The 18,529-nt window shown below is 35.4% G+C and overlaps 2 protein-coding genes across 2 annotated transcripts; one reads left to right on the top strand and one right to left on the bottom strand.

Annotated features, from left to right (window-relative positions):
* The first annotated feature begins 6,070 nt into the window (after positions 1 to 6,070).
* LOC112020630 (nucleolar protein 58) lies at positions 6,071 to 8,815 on the top strand. The gene is made up of 5 exons (XM_024053182.2): positions 6,071 to 6,277; positions 6,398 to 6,555; positions 8,161 to 8,219; positions 8,306 to 8,419; positions 8,499 to 8,815. Exons 1-5 carry the CDS (start codon positions 6,165 to 6,167, stop codon positions 8,556 to 8,558), a joined length of 504 nt encoding a protein of 167 aa, XP_023908950.1. The 5' UTR covers positions 6,071 to 6,164; the 3' UTR covers positions 8,559 to 8,815.
* Positions 8,816 to 12,248: 3,433 nt separating this feature from the next.
* On the bottom strand, positions 12,249 to 17,343 carry LOC136061512 (protein ALWAYS EARLY 3-like). Its single transcript, XM_065774822.1, has 5 exons — positions 17,183 to 17,343; positions 16,256 to 16,474; positions 13,995 to 14,294; positions 13,148 to 13,315; positions 12,249 to 12,900 (listed from the first exon to the last, which is right to left on the bottom strand). The coding sequence occupies exons 1-4, from the start codon at positions 17,297 to 17,299 to the stop codon at positions 13,148 to 13,150; spliced, it is 804 nt and encodes a 267-aa protein (XP_065630894.1). The 5' UTR covers positions 17,300 to 17,343; the 3' UTR covers positions 12,249 to 12,900.
* Positions 17,344 to 18,529: the final 1,186 nt, after the last annotated feature.

Raw genomic sequence — 18,529 nt, 5'->3', positions numbered from 1 at the left:
TCCATTTTTCCTTTCGGTCCACGTGTCCATCATCGCACGCACTCAAAAAAACTCAAGTTCAAAACACACAGTTTCTCACTCTCATTCCCTCTCTCTCACTCTCTTACTCTCAGTCTCTCTCTCACTCTCATTCCCTCTCACTCTCAGTCTCACTCTCATTCCTTCTCGCTCCGTCACCGTCGCTGTCACTCTCATTCCCTCTTGCTTCGTCGTTGCCTCTCGCTCCGTCTCTACCTCGCTCAGTCTTTCTCCCTTAGTGGTTGGCTCTGACTACCTCACAAAAGTAAGGACTCTCTCTTTTTTCTGGGTTTATTGGTAATGGATGATTGGCATGCATTGATTGTACTTGATAGATTTTGGGGGGTGCAGAGTATACTTAGCATTTGTAACTTTGTATAACCAAATTTATTCGAAATGATTTGTTCAATTCAAGGAAAATGTTGGATTTTGATTATGGTCATCTAGCTGGCCTTTAATAAAATGTGCTTAAGCCTTTTTTTTTTTACACTTATACTAATTGTTCTTCATGTTTTACTTGTATTATTTATTCAAAAAGTTCCTCATTCTATCAAATGTAATCTGTGTAAGCTAAAGATTTGCTTGTACATTTTAATTCTTCCATTGCCTTAAATGCCTATCTTCTTACTGAAAAACAAGGAGAATTCAGCTCTTTAGTTGGTATTGCTTGCTTTGGGTGATTAAGAAATAAGAATTGATCATGACCTATTGATACCTCCCAGATCTATTTTGTTATCTTTCCTTCCTTAGCATGATTTGCATCATTGTTTCCAGTCCCAATAAAGTATTTTGCACTTTAACCTTATTTTAATAAAGAGCAGCTATGTTTTGATTTTGTTAAAAAAATGTCATTTTTAATTAAAGTGGTTCATTGTATTAAGTTGTTTATATCTTAGTTTGATGTTGGACCATTATGGTGTGCTTTGTTATGCACTGATTCTTTTCTTATCCCATTTTCCTTATTGCTTTCCTGTCATACAATTTTGGAAGAACAATAACTTCCAACAAATTTGAGAAAGATAAACAACTAGCTGCAGTTATCAAGCATATGGTTTTGACTCTGTAAATTTCTCCCTTGCCCTTGAAAGTTGTAACTTTTTTTTTTCCTTTGAGTATTCCATTGAAGCACTCCGAGACATTGGCTGTCATAGCCCCATAACGATTACCACCATCATATAGCTGGGTCCACATTTTTAAATCCTCTTTCATTAGATATGTGTATGGCATGATGAATGAGTTGGGTTCACTTTCCTGCCGCTTGGTTCTTTGTTTCTTCCTAAGGGCCTCAATCTCTGCTTCCTTGATAGGTTGCATGTACAACTCAAATTTAGCTTCCTGAGTAGCATACCCCGCTTTCAAAGCCGATGACTTTAAAGTGGCGTCCTGAAAATGCGTGTTGAAGTTGCTAGCTACATGTCGAAGGCAATATTTGTGAACTACTCGTACTCGTACTCGTCCATCATCATCTCTAAGCCTGTTTGCAATTGCGTTTTGAATACCCTTATGTTGGTCAGAAATTATGTAGATGTCCTTATCTGCTATCACATCTCCCAGTGCATTCATGAGGCATTCTAAAAACTACCTCCAACTAGGCCCTAACTTGTTGTCCACAACGGCAAAGGTGAGAGGCAAAACCTTGTTGTTGGCATCAGTGGCCATTGCAATCAACAACACCCCTCGATATTTACCATACAAATGGGTCCCATCAATACTGATCACTGACTTACAATGTCTGAATCCTTCAATGCATGGAGCGAAAGCCCAAAATATATAGTGCAATATTATATCACCAAACTCATCCCTGGGTATGGTGTGACACCAGAACCGGGTGCTAGGTTCTTGATCCAAGTATGCCAACAATAACTTTCTCAACCTTTGGTAAGATTTTTCCCAATTCCCAAATATCTTTGCAATAACTCGTTGTTTCGCATCCCATATCTTATACTAAGAAAGCTGTTGATACCTGTTTTCGCGACACATTTCATACAAGTCCGATTCAACTAAGCCCGACTTCTTTGTGGGCTCAATTTATGTATTATATTTTATTTATTCTTTTAAGCATGGCCCAAGCCCATGCGACACATCGGGGAAATTGAGGAAGTGTGGTTTGGAGGGTATGGGTCAGTTCCTTTCGGACCTTTTGTATGAGCCCAGCCCATGCGTGCTACCAAGTGGGCAAGGGACACTAGTAGCACCTCAGGCTCATGGAGGAGGTCTTGTATCCAAAATTTCCACCCCAAAACAGCTTTTATGCTCTGTGTGACTGTGGCCCAAAGTTTATGTCCGAACCTTTTTTTTTCTTTAAAAATTGTTGGCTCTCATTGGCCAACTTCAGCTGCTAGCTCTTATCTAGTTAAGCTTTCCAATAGTCTGAAACAACTGAAAATGAGGAGCCAATGAGGGTTTAGTCAAGCTTTCCCTTAATGATGATAAAAGTAATCCTTCCTTTTATCCAAACAAAAGCAAACCTGAAAATCACTCATTGCTTAAAACCTTGGGGTCCAAAGCCTTTTCTATTGACCAAAAACCAGTCACTTAGAGCACCCCAAACTCAATATAAATTCCACAATTCAAAAGCAAACCTGAAAATCACTCATTGCTTAAAACCTTGGGGTCCAAAGCCTTTTCTATTGACCAAAAACCAGTCACTTAGAGCACCCCAAACTCAATATAAATTCCACAATCAGATTCAAAACAAGGGGAAGACGTTTTACTCCAAGAGCAACACCCCAAGCTCAATACAAGAGTCTTTCTTCAACTAAAAAAACAACCAACCACGTTCTACCCACAGACCTGAAACTTCAGAGCAAAACCCTAGTCAACCAGTCAATAATCTCACAATTCCGAAACTTAGGGGTGGAAATATGGGTACAGGAGAACCTTCCCTCTCTTCCTCACGACCTCCCGCAATTTCCTCTTCTGTGTGACTGTGGGTCGAAGTTTCAGACTTGTTATGTTTTTATACTTTTTCTGCACTTTTGTTGTTAGCATTTTGATTCTCTCTTGTCAAAGCACCATTAGCCTTTGTTTTTTATACATTGTGAATTTTGGGCTTGATTCTCCATAAACAAACACTTCTAAAGAACCCAAGGGGAGATTTGGGCCGTTCTCGCATTTTTGGCCCTTGTGGCAAAAACGTCCCCGACAAAAGCTTATGCCTATAATACTTCCCTTTAATGAAATCTCTGAGGTGATAAATTGTTGCCGTGTGTTTTTCTTGCAATAATAAATTCTGCTATAAGAAAATTACAATCCATCATTCTACCATCAAGGGCCGTGGCAAGGGGTATACAACTGTGAGGACCCTTATAAGATGTGACCGTCCATAGTCCATGTTCAAGCTTCGCGACTGCCCCAACGTACCATATGCATGACTCATCAACGCATTTTATAGACAGTCTACTTTTGGTCAACCTACTAGTGATAATGTTTCTGTTATGATTTGCGGCGTAAATTATTAATGCATGTTTCACTGCCTCTTTATTCGCAAAAATCAACTCTTTCACAAAATTCATGTCCGCGTTCCAAGAAGAACCAAATTCTTGCTGAACAACTTCAGGATCAACCATATTTTCCCAAGTATTTTCATAAAATGATAAGGCAGGAGGTTCATAAACGGGGGTCGTATTTGTAACATGCTGAACTCTGACATTAGCGTCCGCATCATCTTCATCACATTTAACCATATCATCAACATCAGGAATGGGAGTAATTTCATTATCATTAACACCCCTGTCAAAGTCGCCTCGCTCAATCCTCTCTTCATACTCATCTCTATCGTCAGGATCTTCCCCAAAACAGTTTTCGTCTTCATCTTCAACTACTGGAACTGTAGAGGATTCACCTCGATGTGTACAAAATTGATCTTCATATCTATTTCCAGGTTTGCTCTCAATTGTTGTTGGTGTCTCTTGAAAAGGGGGTATATAGCCTCCCAATGTGGTGCATCGATCATCTAGGACTGCAAACTGTAGAGCTGTAGTTGCTTGTAAAATTTCCTTTACGCCGACTTCTGCACGCGGCTCCAAAGTGACGTACAACTCAAAATCTGCTACTTTTTCCCATTTCTGCATCTTACTAAACATGAATTTCACATGTTTGTCCTCAGTTATTGCCATATATCTGTAATTAATGCATTGATTGAGAACTTCATGTGGAGAACGGGAAGTAATATGTATGTCATGCAAAGCAGGGTTCACTTGCAACTCTTCCATAATTTTTCCTTTCAAATCATTCAGGGTCTTTAGCTTACGGCGTATCATCATATAGATGCACTGCATACCCGGACCTTGAAATGGGAATCCGTCATAAGGGTTGGCATTGCTAAGGGGTCCACCATAGTATATATTTATATGGATCATTGTCAACCTATAGATCATCAAGTGCGATTGTGTTAGTGACAAATTTATAACGCTCAATCAACATCAATCACAAAACTTTGCGTATGAAATGCCAACAATACTAACCTCAACCAAATTTGCATATACTCACCTCAGGTCACATACAAAAATACTCATTACCAATTTCCTATTATTTTACAATTCCAAATCATTCTAGGGGCATGACTTCAAAACCCATTCAAATAAGTTATGATGAACAAAAATATTATATACCAACCAGTTATCCATTGAAATCTCTATTACAAATCCCAAGAGGTATATCTTGAAATAATTTATGGTAAAAGGACTACAAATACTATCTTAGGTATCAAATTCATAATCCATTTCGTATCCATGATAAAGACCTAAAAGTACAAAGTATTCCTAACAATTGATCACAATATTTAGTACTAAATATTCCCAATAATTAATCACAATATTAATTTTTTAAAAAAACTTAGCATATTATCACAATATTTACACTAACAAACAAACAAAATATTCCCATATGTTGTAATAACATAATAATCATAATATTTGGTACTAAATATTCCCAATAATCACAATATTAATTTTTTTTAAAAAAAACTTAGCAAATTATTTAATCGCAATATTTACACTTACAAAAAAAAAAAAAAAATTCCCAATATGTTGTAATTTAATCACAATCATTTACTAAATGTTCCCAATAATTAATCATAATATTACTAGTCATTATAGATATTTTTCTAAAGTAGATTCATGATCTTATATAAATGTGTCCTAATATTAATTTCAAAAAAAAAAAAAAAGCAAATAATCACAATATACTAGCAAATAAATTAATCACAATATTTACACTAACAAATAACAAAAACAAAACTTTTCCTAATATGTTCTAAATTTTTTCTTAAAAAAAAACTAGCAAATAATCACAATATTGTAAAAACATTACCTGAGAGTGTTGTGTAAGATGAGTTTTTTGTGAGTGCAAGTGAGAGATAGTTTAGGAAATGAGTTTCTAAAGAGAATATAGAGCTGAGTTTCTGAAGAGTATAGAGTTGAAGGTGTGACCCCACGGTAAGGAGCAAAATGGTAAGCATTTTTTTTTTTTTAAGCCAAAATTTTCCTTTATTTTACAATTCATCTCATTAAAATAATTATAAAATAACTTTTTTGATAAACAAAACACAAAATCAGTCAAGTGGAGAAAGTGAATAAAATAAGCAAAGTGTAAACTAGCATTTGATGAATAATATCTACAGGGTAATGCAAAATGCATTACCCAATACCCATTGGGAATGCTTTTGGTGTGTGAAACGTCATAGCGTGAATTTGTAGTTATATCAATAGTGACCTTCCAATTACTTTCCAAAAAAAAAAAAAAAAGGTGACCATCTGAAAGTATGCTTAAGATTAAATACAAGAAATGTTACTCTTCAAAAAAGAAAAAGCAAGAAATGTCACTTTTCCCTAGACCAAACACCTAACCAAATTAAATAAATAATATCATTTTGGTTTCTGCATAGCAAACGATGTGCATTGTTGGAACACAGTCAGCTTACGCAGACAATAAATAAAATATTTAAAAATACGGAGCCGTTTGGCTTCTACAAAGCCAATATACGACGTCGTTGCCAAGTAGGCACCTTCAACAACCGAAAAAAAAAAAAAAACAAACCCTATATAATCTCAGGAGATCAAATTTGCGTCGCCTCCAAAAAATACAAAAAGGAAAAAAGAAAAAAGAGAAACAGTTTTAGAGAGAGAGAGAGAGAGAAAGAGAGAATGGTACCATCGGAGTTGGAAACACTGAGCGAAGAAGAAAGAAGAGCTCTTCGAGGAAGCAAATTCGCACCTCTCCCTTCTTTACCTTCTTCTTCTCATCGTTCCCAACCCAGGTACTAGTACGTACTCTTTTTTTTTTTATTGACCTTTTTGCCCTCGTTCCTTTTCTTCTTCGAGTTTTTTTTTTTTTTTTTTTTGTGGTATTGATAGTGGAAATTGATTTTGAAATGAAGGTTGGCGCACCCAGGAGGACCGTTGAGGACGAACAAAGCGGCGGCATTGGCGAAGTTTCTAGAAAGAAAGCTACAGGAGCCTGACGGTTTGGCCTCTATCAATCCCGATCTCGTCGAAGTCGCTGTCCAAAATGCCAAACGCACCGTTTTGCCTTCTTGTAATTTCCTTTTTATACTATTCCTTTTTACTACTTTTTTTAATCGTCGTAATTTTTTTTTTTTAAATTTTTAATATGGTTCCAACGTCTTCTACTGATGTAGTAATGTTTTTGTCATACGCTGTAGTTTTGGAAAATTAACGAGTTTCAAATTCCCACAAAAAAAAAAAAAAAAAAAACCCATAATATCCTTGTAGTTTTTGAAAGCATAAGAAAAACTACTTTGTGTGGTTTTATTAAGATATTTAATGTAGCTAAGGATTTAATGAGAGAGGGAAAAAAAAGTTAACTAGGCGGATTTATTTCATTGTTCGGATCCATTTAAAACTCGATAAGGAATAATGATAGGTGATTTTAAATGACGTGACACTGTATTTGTCTATAGATTTGTTAAATACCAAATACGAACAATGAATTGGATTATATCCCATTTTAAAGCCAATGGAGAGCAGGGGGCGGAGCTAGAATTTTATGAATGGGGGGCCAAAATAATAAAAAATATAAAATTGATCCAATTTGATAGTGTCATACAAAAAATATGAAGCGTTTGGGAGGGCTAACCATATTTCTCTTGAAATTTTTAGGGGTAAAAATCTAATATTTGAGAAGTTTTTTTTTTTTTTTTTGGGGGGGGGGGGGGGGTGGGGGAGCCATTTTGGGATGTGGGAGAGGAGACATAATGACTTTGAAAGAGTGAACCATTTGGCCTTGATACTTGTGGCTTATAAACTATGATTCATGTCATATTCCTTTTTTTTCTTTTTTCTTTTTTTTGACTTCAAAAATTTTGCAAAACTAAGAACATTTGTCTGAATTAGTGTTTTGTATTGTGGTTACATGAATAATTTTTTTTCAACCTAACTGCAGTGGATATTGATCCTTTAAGTTCTCTTTTTAGTGTCTAGCCATGGAATTTTTATTTTTATTTTTTTTATGCGCGTGTTTTGTAAAGCTTGCTGAATGTGTTTTAAGTTAGATAGAGTGTACTGTGCTGGCTTTGTGTTAATTTTTTTTGTGGGTTCTGTTTTTGTATACATTCCATGCACTGGGGTTGTGCCCCTTCTTGTACTTTTATAATGAAATTCATGGCTATATGTGTGTGTGTGCGCGCGCGCATCAATGGAAGTTTGCTTTGATTTTATTGTTCTCTTTCTTTCGGGTTAACAACATTTTCAATCATCCCCAGAACAGGGAGACCTAACAACCAGGAAGGAACAATTTATTAGGGGTTTTTTTTGGTTGTTGTTTGTTGTTGTCAATCTGCTTATGCGTCCATGTCCCTGTGCCTGTCTATCTGTCTCTGTATGTGTGTGTGTGTCTGTGTGTGTTTCTGCCTATGGAAGTTTGCTTTGATCTTTATTGTTCCCCTTATCTTTGGTAAACAACCTTTTCAATCATCCCCCCAAAAAGGTAGCTTGACAGAATTCTGTCAGGGAAGGGAACATTTTAGTTGGAGTTATTTTGGTTTTTCTGTCTGTCTACTTACGAGTCCACATCCATGGTCTAGTTTGCTTCTTTTTTTCTTTTTTTTTTTAATGTCATCACATATAATTTAAGGCAGAAGTCATCAAATGGAAATCAGTTCCTAATTCTCTTTTATATCAGGTGGTACGTCAAATTCAGGAACCACTATTCAGCATGTAGACTCCTTTGGTGACACTGAGGTGCTTTGATTCTACATCCCTTTAATTGATCCTGTCATGGTAATTGAGATAACTCAATACTACCCAAATTGTTGCAAATTTTGCAGGATTCTTTTGATGAAGGAAAAGAGGAAAAGAAACAAAAGAAGAACAAGAACAAGAAAAATAACAAGAAGAACAAAAAAGAGAAGAAAGAAAAGAGGAAAAATAAAAAACGAAAGGTTGTTTGGTAGAGATGTTTTTGTCTTTTTGTGTTTTATGTTTTGACTCTTCATTAATAAGAATTTTGTTTTGCTGCAGTTTGCTGAGGATCCTGGAAATGCTGTAGTCAAGAAGTGCAAACAAAAATTGAAATTGTAATTAGATTGAAGTTATGAAAATTCTATACCTGAAAATTAGTTATGATATGTTTGATTGTGTAAAATATTCTTTGGCTGAGTGCAATCTAGAACCAGTCATTTACCCTCTGATTTTTGGAGGATGTGTATTAGGAAGTTTTTAAGTGCAACTCACCTTGGGATAATCGTAATCCACATTCTTCATTCTTCGTTGCACAATTGAATGTGTCTTGTTCCCAGGAAATAATTGTCAAGTTGCAAATGAGGCATTTGGGTGAAGTGATATTTTTTTTTTCCCCTGTTTCCTTTGCCTAGACATTAATAAGGGTTGGTTTTTTTTTTTTAAATTTATTTATTTATTTTATACAAGATAAAAATTATACTCTAATTTAATTGAAGAGAATGTGTGTGAAGCTTTCTCTTTGAGATTTAAACCTTGGTCCTTGCCCCCTCCTCCACCTTTACAAGAACTTTGTATTTGTGCAGTGACTACACGTCAAGATTGTGCGGTTGTATTAATAAGGTTGATTTGAAAGGGAAAAGATATAATTGTGAGATTGCTAGGGAGAAAAAACAAGTGTTTTGGGATAATAATAGAATTAGAATATGTAAAAATAAAAAATAAAAAAAATATTAAAAACACACACACACACACACATATATATATATATATTTATATTCACATTTAGGGTGGTATAGGGCAAGATAGAACTTATCCCCATCTCTTCACTTTATTGAAGCAGGAAAACCAAGCAGGTGGGTCAAGTGAGATGGAAAATTTTTGTCAACCCAAAGATTAGATAGGGTGAAAAACATGAACTAGCACTTTTTTTTTTTTTTGAAGTAGCATAAACTAGACTTATTTCATAATGAAAAGACTAATGAGCCCCAAGCGGTTATCTTTTTCGTATTACTTGTCCCTATTTTCAGTTTTTCACCCAAAATTTGTACCTTTTTTTGGTTAACTTGAATAGATAAAACAGAAAGGCTAGAGAATTGTGACACTACTACTGCAACGCCTACAATTAGCAGTACTAATGGCATCAAGCCTAATTTGATTCAAGATACAAGCGAGGGGTAACTCACAGGCAGTATAATCCATAGCCAAGTCAGCTCTCCTCACAATGTTGAACCTTGTGATGAGAAATCCTGCTGAGGACCCTACAGTCATCAACCAGCATCATTTAACATATTGATAATCATAAAGGCTAATTCAACAATTAGAAAATCAATGTGCAGCTGATTGCAAAGAGCAAGGCCATCTTCTAAAGCCCACAACTCAGCCACAAAACTGGAGGATGATTCAATAGCACGAGCACAACCTCCCACCCGGTTGCCTAGATGGTCTCTAATAATGCCTCCTCCCCTAACCTTACTAGGATTACCCAATGAAGAGTCATCAGCATTAAGTTTGTACTAAAAAGGGATAGGTTTTTCAGTACTGATCCATCTAATACTACCATGGTTACGGGTAAAATTCGGAGATATGATGAGAAAGTACTCCATGGCCCTATTATGAACCTCTCGAGAGAGATTTGGGTTGGGCCTGACTGAAGATCCAATTATTCCTTTAAAGCCTAGGAACCAAATGCCATGAAGGAAGTATAATTTCCAGGGATAAGAATCACTGTGATCAATAGAATTAAGGGGTTAAATCTGTGATGCCAACTTTTCAAATTAGGATAAAAAATTTTGATGAAGGACAAGGTAAAGGATTCCTGGACCAGAATTTCTTAGCCATAGGACAATCTCTCAAGACATGAAGAATGGATTTTGCAAATGTGGAGAGAGAATGACAATTAACACTAACTGACATGCCCTTGTGAACAAGGGGTGCAATTAAGTACAATTTTTCCCTTTCCTTTTTTACCAATTTATTAAAATGAGATAGATTATCTAAATCTGACACGGTATCAGGAAGTTACAATATAGAGGCAGAAAGAGTAGTTAACACTTAATATATTTTTTTAATGAAAATTTTCTTAGTTACTGATTTAATAAAGCTAACATTAAAGTGAGAATACCAATAATCCTTAGATTTTATTATTATTATTTTTTTAATTTTTTTGTAAAAAATTAATCCATACAATTGGCTCTATAATCATAACCAAGAATGCACCAGTCACATGACATCTACCTCATATTGCATAAGGATGGGACACAACAGGAGCTTTCCGTAATCACTTGTATAGTTTAAATTGATCTTAATATATATATATATATAGAGAGAGAGAGAGAGAGAGAGATTAAATTCAATAAGGATTGGGGGATTTTATTAAAAAATAACCAAATCCCTCAAACTATATTATTAGTTAGGCAAGGTTTGAAACATATTTGGTTTATAGCAATTCGACTTTTCTGGAGTCGATTTCGCACTTTGAAAATTCACTTGGAAATCGAGTGTTAAAAACTCGATTTTGGAAATTGTGTTTCTAACACTCAATTTCCCAGTGGATTTTCAAAGGGCGAAATCGACTCCAGAAATGTCGAATTGCTATAAACCAAATATGTTTCAAAACTTGCCTAACTAATAATATAGTTTGAAATTTATAGTTATTTTTTAAAAAAAAAACCCAGGATGGGGTGTAAACCCCTTGGTTTACACAAGCCAATAAAGACATGCCACATCAGACTTTTACTTAAACTCATTGTAAAATCAATATATCCTAATACACCTAATAACATCTTAACAAACAAATAAACAAAACCTATTTCACGTTTCCCTAAAATCTCAATCCCTCTTCACCTCTTGCATCTCCAGCCAATCCTCGCTGGACCAACGTTTGCCGCCGCACTACCTCACTGTACCTAGGTGATTTGTTCTTGTTCTCAAAATTTTTTGGGTTTTGCTAAAAAAATCTCAATCCCTCTTCGGGTATCCTTTATTTTTTTTTTTTTTTTTTTTTGGGGGTTTTACAAAAGCCCATAACCATTAATATAAAAAAAAAATGCTCTCTATAATGTTGGAAAGTGCAACAAAGTTGCCTCGGCAATTTCAATCACTATATGTATCCCATTAGCATATCTCAATCACTATATGTATCCCATTAGCATATCTGGAACACCATGTAACTAGCATCATCATACAATTTCTGTTTTAAAAATAAATCTGGGGATACCACCAGAAGCAGAAGCATTGGCTCAGATTCTGCCTTTGAAACAATTGGGACTGCTTTTGGGTTCTAAATTTAAATATAAAAATATTTGGAATCTCATACTTGAAAAGATGGTCTTTTTAGTTTAGAGTCGTAACAAGTGTAAAACCCCAAAAAAAAAAAAAAATCGTCCCTGAAGAGGGATTGAGATTTTAGCAAAACCCAAAAAATTTTGAGAACAAGAACAAATCACCTAGGTCCAGCGAGGTAGTGCAGTGGCAGACGAAGGTCCGATGAGGTAGTGCAACGGCAAACGTTGGTCTGATGGGAATTGGCTGGAGATGCAGGAGGTGAAGAGGGATTGAGATTTAGGGAAACGTGAAATAAGTTTTGTTTATTTGTTTGTTGAGATGTTATTAAGTGTATTAGGATGTATTGATTTTACAACGAGTTTAAGTAAAAGTCTGCTGTGACATGTTTTTATTATTTGAGAGTTTACAACCCATCCTTAATGAATCTAATCTCTCTCACACACACACACACACACACACACACACACATATATATATATATATGTATAGATCGCAATAATTCGTCCAATATTATAGATGCAAATATTGCCCCAAAGAATCACCCACAGTAAAGTTGCCTTTATTAATTTTGAGTTAAGTGCTGTGAATTAAGAGTTACAAGGTGCCAGCATGGCAAATACAACAGTACTTACAGATCAATTTTGGGACTAATAGCAAGTCCCTTGTTACCTTGCCTTTTAAGTAAGCCTGAATCTTGTAAGTGTACATAACTAGCAGATTATTTGTAGTGTGCCAAATATATCTTCTCACGTCTGGAAGAGTCTGCAATGTATAACCAACATGCAGTAGCTTTTAGTATAAAACCCCACTCAGGGAAGTGCTACCAGTTGGAATCTCGCCCTCATACCTTACGGGTGGGATCCAAAGGTTTCTCACTCTGCTACATGTATCAGGCGAGGCTCATATGAAACAAGTGACAGTTCGCAATTGGTGAAATTCCGAGAAGCGACCTCTTCCACATGAATTTTATTTACATTCCAATGAATTTTTGGTTTGGACCACGTAGCATTTTACCTGGTCTCTTCCGAAAGTGATTGATTGTTTGACCTGAGGTGATGCAGCCAGTGGACACACTAGTGAGAAACAAACCCCAATTTATCCTCCACAATCTGATTGAATTATATAATAATAATAGCCTTCTCTCCGCCTAATATCATGGCACTCTCCCTCAGCAGACCTGTCAAATCAGATTCCAATTATGGCATATAAGGCTTGAGCATTAAAACAGTTCTGCTTAAAGCTTGCAAAAGAAGAAAAAGAAAAAGAGTGGTGCTTCATGTACTGATAACAATTATACACAATTTACTTGGGATAGTTTAATACATGACGGTGAAGAGAAAAAAGGGTTTGGTGAAACAGTGCACATCACATTCAAAATGTGACTCATGGCTGTGCAATTTACAGACTGAGGAACAAGAATGTACCTATGTAGTAGGTACAAGTGCCAAGATCTGATTTCTAATAATTCCCATGCATTTCTGTATCTCTGCGTATATTGGAAGATTCTGTGAACAACAGGGCTGTAAACTTTTAACAGCAGAATCAAGTACCTGGGCGACAACAGCTGGTGGAAACTGTCGTTCTGTACACTTCTGCATTTTGTTTAATGAAGATTGTTAGAATCAGAGATTACAAGTTATCAGCCCCTCCAGTACAAGAACAAACATAACCATGAATCTGGTAATATATGACTGATATTAAATCCAAACATTATAACCAGAAGATATCATGAAGAGCCAGGACTTTAATAAGCAACTCATGTATCTCTTAAATTTTCACTATGCACTTTTTTGATCCTTTGCAAATCTGTTCTAAATATATAATATTTCACTTGTATTTGATGGGTAAATACAAAGCAAAAGGCCAAGAAAAAAAATTAGCATTTTACTGGGGAAGGAAATACCATCGGGCCCAAAGAATTGGCATATCCAAAATGTCTTTCATCCAACAGCTACATATTTTTTAGGGGAAAAAACACAACCATTTGATACAGAAACTTGTACCAGTGATGTCGTAACCAAAGTCTACAAGTGACGTCCTCAGACAAAGCATTCAGGAAAAGCAGATATAATGAAGGGAATGTTTTTATAAAATGGTTGATAAGAGACACTGTGCAGGACGGTTTGAATATAGAAACACCACTAAACAAAATAAAGTTGCAGCATATTCAACCTTTTGGTTTGAAACTAATGGATTCATGATAGTAAACCGAAATTGTTTTGATAAATGAGATCGTAAACAGAAAACTATGGAATATATAAAAGAAATTACCTGAATCATGAGCAAAGTAGCCACACAATGAACAATAAGTTCTGAAGGGATTTTCACTTCATTTTGGTTGGCCAATCTGTCTAAATTAGGATCAGGTGCATTATTAGTTGCAGATGAAACTGATGAACAAGCAGTCGACTGATCCTGAGATGCTAAAGTAACATGATTTGCATCTGCAGGAGCAGAAGCCCTCCCGACTAACATGCTAGAATCATCTACTGAAAGCTGATTATTTACAAAATCCATAGCCTCCTCAATCCTTTCCATGTTAACTCCCCCCTTTTTAAAAGATGAAACTGCCTGAAATCAAGAGGAAATTTTAGTCAGATAGAAGCACTGCACTGACAACCAGAGAACTGAAATGGCAAACAAGATGGATTGACCTTGTAAACTAATGTATGCTGTCAGATCAGGTCTAAAAAAAGTTACAAAGAAAATCCCCAATTTCCATAAAATCGTCTAAAAACTATCTTTTGTGTATTTTTTTAAAAATTGTCTCAAATTCCTATTTTATCTTGGTTACCTATTTAGGTCTTCTTGGTGAAGAATGAAAGTCTATTCTTTGTCAAATAAGTAATTTCATAATCCTGGTCAAAGAAGTAATTTTATAATCCTTGTCAACCAAAGAATAGGAGTTGGAGCCTTCTATATAGATTGTACTATAAAGGATTTTATGACTTTCACCCGAGAGGTCCTCCCATACGGGGAGAGAAAGAAGACTCCTTTAAGTACATGAATGGCTCTCTTTGAAAGTAGTTTGGTAGTTCTTTTGGAGTTGAAATATATTTGCGCGTGTTAGTTGAGAGATTGTCTATTGTTTGAGTAAGAGATCACCGCTGGATGTATTCAGGGTTTTGGGCTTGTGACTATCAATTTATGAGTTGGTATTGAGAGTTTGTTTTGGAAGTAATGGGATATAGATTAGTTTGTGTTTGTGAGAGGTTTTGAGTGTGTTTGTGAGGCTTGGTTAAATATGGTTGTATCCATGTCGTTAAGAGTATATTTTGGTTGGTGTTGCTTGTGGATGTAAGCATGGAAGTTGAATCATGTTAAACTTTGTGTCTGTGTAGATGTTTTTATTTATTGTTCGTGTGAATGCATGTATTGATGTAGTCATGGAATATGCTATTACTTTGCAAATTCGCCTATTCAAGAATTATTTTATTGGGTCCTCGTTTGAAGTCCAATTCAAGTGAAGTTGTGTGGTTTTGATGGTCCAAGTAGGAGTCTTTTAGGGTTAAAACAGTTTTTAATATGGGATTTTATTTTATAGTTATGGTCAATTTTATATTCGGGGCAAATTTGTAATTTCCGCAATTCCTGCAAATCAAGGGTATTTCGGAAATTTGCTCTAGTCTAGAATCTTCTAGGAGATCCTAAGTATCTTAGGTTTATTTTCTTTGGGTCCAAGTTATTATTTATTAGGTTAGTCAAACTAGTAGTCCTAATAGGCTAATACTACTAGGAGTCCCATTACTACTAGTACAAGAAAGAGCCTTTATATATATTGTGCTCAATGTATTCAAAAGAGATGGAATCAGTTGAATAATATAATTGAGTGTATTGAGCAACGGGCACATTGGTTTTTTTTGGTTCTTCCTCCTCTCTTCTCTTTCTAAAATTACTGTCTACGGATTATGTTCATACAGCACCTGAACAGCCCTAATTTCTCTCTAATTTTATTCTTTCCTAACCCTAAACCCACCACAACAGCACATAGACAAATTCCCCAATTTGTCCTACATAATGTATGCTGGTCCCAAAACCCACCACAACAGCACATAGACAGATTCCCCAATTTGTCTTACATAATGTATGCTGGTCCCAAATTCTAACAAACTGGTATAAGAAAATAAATTTTAACATATTTGTTGTCTCTAATTTGATAAATTTGGTTCTGCCAAGTATTACTCTCTAGGACATCAACAGAATATGTTTGCATTGAATTTCTCAATTTAGGATCAAGTACGCATGTCTCAAATTGTGATCAAAGAAAATGGGAACCCCTTAATGCAATGAGCATTTCAACAATGGAGGTGGAACAATGCCATCAAGTGATCGGCTAGTAAGTTCTACAATTTGTGTGCAAATGCCAATGTTAAAGCATGACATTCCAACCATATGATGAAAAAGGACTAAAATGGAACAAATTGTAATAATCATAAAATTGATCCTAGGGACTACGTATAGCAAGTTACATGAATCATCAGTAATTGCAAGGGGCAACAGGACACAGACTATGTAAAATGACCTTTCCATACCTGCATAGCCACATCAACCATAGTTTTTGCTCTTTTTCTTGAACTTTCAACAATTTCAGAAACATGAGATCCAGATTCTTGGGCATGACCAGCAGAACAATCAAGAGAGCTCAATTGGCCACCAGGGTCACCTAAATTAGCCATGGACTTCAACAACAAATGTGGGGAGCTCTCTTGATATGTGTTGCGTTGCCTCAAGCAAAACAAAGCAGAAGAAACCTGAAAATGAAAGGTGATCTATTAGAAAATAGTGTGTGGAAAAATGAACTTGTATTGTTGTATGTGTAAATTATATCAATAGCTTCTTTTATATATACGGGAAAGCACAAGAAAATACAGCTGAAACTAAATAATTGAAGACTAACAAACTAAGTTAACTAACTAATTACAAAAGCACAAGAAAAGTACAAGAAAATACAACTGAAACTAACTAATTGAAGACTAACAAACTAAGTTAATTAACTAATTACAAAAGCATGTGGAAATTATAAAAGACACGTGGAAATATGTATAGAAAAAAATCTAAACTAAAATACAATCTCTAATCTCTCATATCACTCAAGTAGTTTCTGCATGGTCAAAGCAAAGTAGTGCAATACGCTGGACAACAAATTAAATATGAAAGTTGGTCAATATAAAATAGAGTGGAAAAATGAACTTGTATAATTGTGTGTAAATTATATCAATTGCTTCTCTTATATAAACAGAAAAAGCACAAGAAAAGTACAAGAAAATTCAACTAAAACTAACTGATTACAAAAGCACACGTGAACAATATGTAGAGAAAAATCTAAACTAAAAATTCAATCTCTAATCTAAAGATAGTCTCTAATATCACTCAGGCAGTTGTTGCATGGTCAAAGCAAAGTAGTGGCAATACAATGGAAACGAAATTAAATATGAAAGTTGGTCAATAGAAATTCTTGCCTGCTCATTGACTTCATTTAACTGTAAGAGTACTGCAGCATATTGCTTCTTAAAAGATTCTGACTCCTTGAGAGAGTTATCCCCATCTTTTTGGTTATCAAAAACCGCATCATTCATGCACCTCAGCTCAGTCAGTACAGCTTCCTACAAGTTTTAATATTATCTATCAGCTCACTTTTAACCACCAAGGCTAACTGGACTAGTCATGAAATCTTTAAGGGTAAAATACATTAACTATCCCTAAGGTTTGGGCTAATGCCAACCAGGTCCAAGACTTCTCAAAAATAACCAACTTGATCCCTAAAGACAACTTGGTCCCTAAACAGCTGAACGCCGTTACTTATTCTATTCTCCCTCTCTTCTCTCTTTGACTATCTTCTCTCTCTAAATCTCCTTTGGTTTTTAGGTTCGGATGATTTGGGTGAGGTTTAGATGATTTGGGTGTGGGTTTGAAAAATGGGATTTTAGGTACTACTGTTCGTAGATCTATGGGTTTAGTATTTTGATTTAAGTTTTGGGGTTTCCAGTAAATGATGGTTGAATGGATGTCTTTGAGTCTAGCGCTGTGGTTTGGATTTAACTTTTGGTAAGTGTCCTTTCAGATTTACGGTGGCCGTGTGGCTTGGGTGGCCGTGGCTTGCTAGATTTGGTTTGGTTTGCTGTGGGTTTTTGGATTGGTTTGATTTGGGTGGCCGTGAGCATGGGTCTGCGTTGTGTATCAAGAAATGTTTGATGTGGTTGGCGGATATGGGTAAGGGTTTGTGGTGGTGATGGGTTTGGTTTTGGGGTTGCTGATGAACATCGTTTGAAACATTCAGTATTTTTTTTTTTTTTTTTTTTTAGGAGCTTTCCGTAATCACTTGTATAGTTTAAATTGATCTTAATATATATATATATATATATAGAGAGAGAGAGAGAGAGATTAAATTCAATAAGGATTGGGGGATTTTATTAAAAAATAACCAAATCCCTCAAACTATATTATTAGTTAGGCAAGGTTTGAAACATATTTGGTTTATAGCAATTCGACTTTTCTGGAGTTGATTTCGCACTTTGAAAATTCACTTGGAAATCGAGTGTTAAAAACTCGATTTTGGAAATTGAGTTTCTAACACTCAATTTCCCAATGGATTTTCAAAGGGCGAAATCGACTCCAGAAATGTCGAATTGCTATAAACCAAATATGTTTCAAAACTTGCCTAACTAATAATATAGTTTGAAATTTATAGTTATTTAAAAAAAAAAAACCCAGGATGGGGTGTAAACCCCTTGGTTTACACAAGCCAATAAAGACATGCCACATCAGACTTTTACTTAAACTCATTGTAAAATCAATACATCCTAATA

The sequence above is a fragment of the Quercus suber genome, unplaced genomic scaffold, assembly GCF_002906115.3.
Source record: "Quercus suber isolate HL8 unplaced genomic scaffold, Cork oak 2.0 scaffold_99, whole genome shotgun sequence".
Classification (NCBI taxonomy): Eukaryota; Viridiplantae; Streptophyta; class Magnoliopsida; order Fagales; family Fagaceae; genus Quercus; species Quercus suber.
Note: the sequence above shows the minus strand (reverse complement) of the source record. Positions and strands in the feature narration are given on the sequence as shown.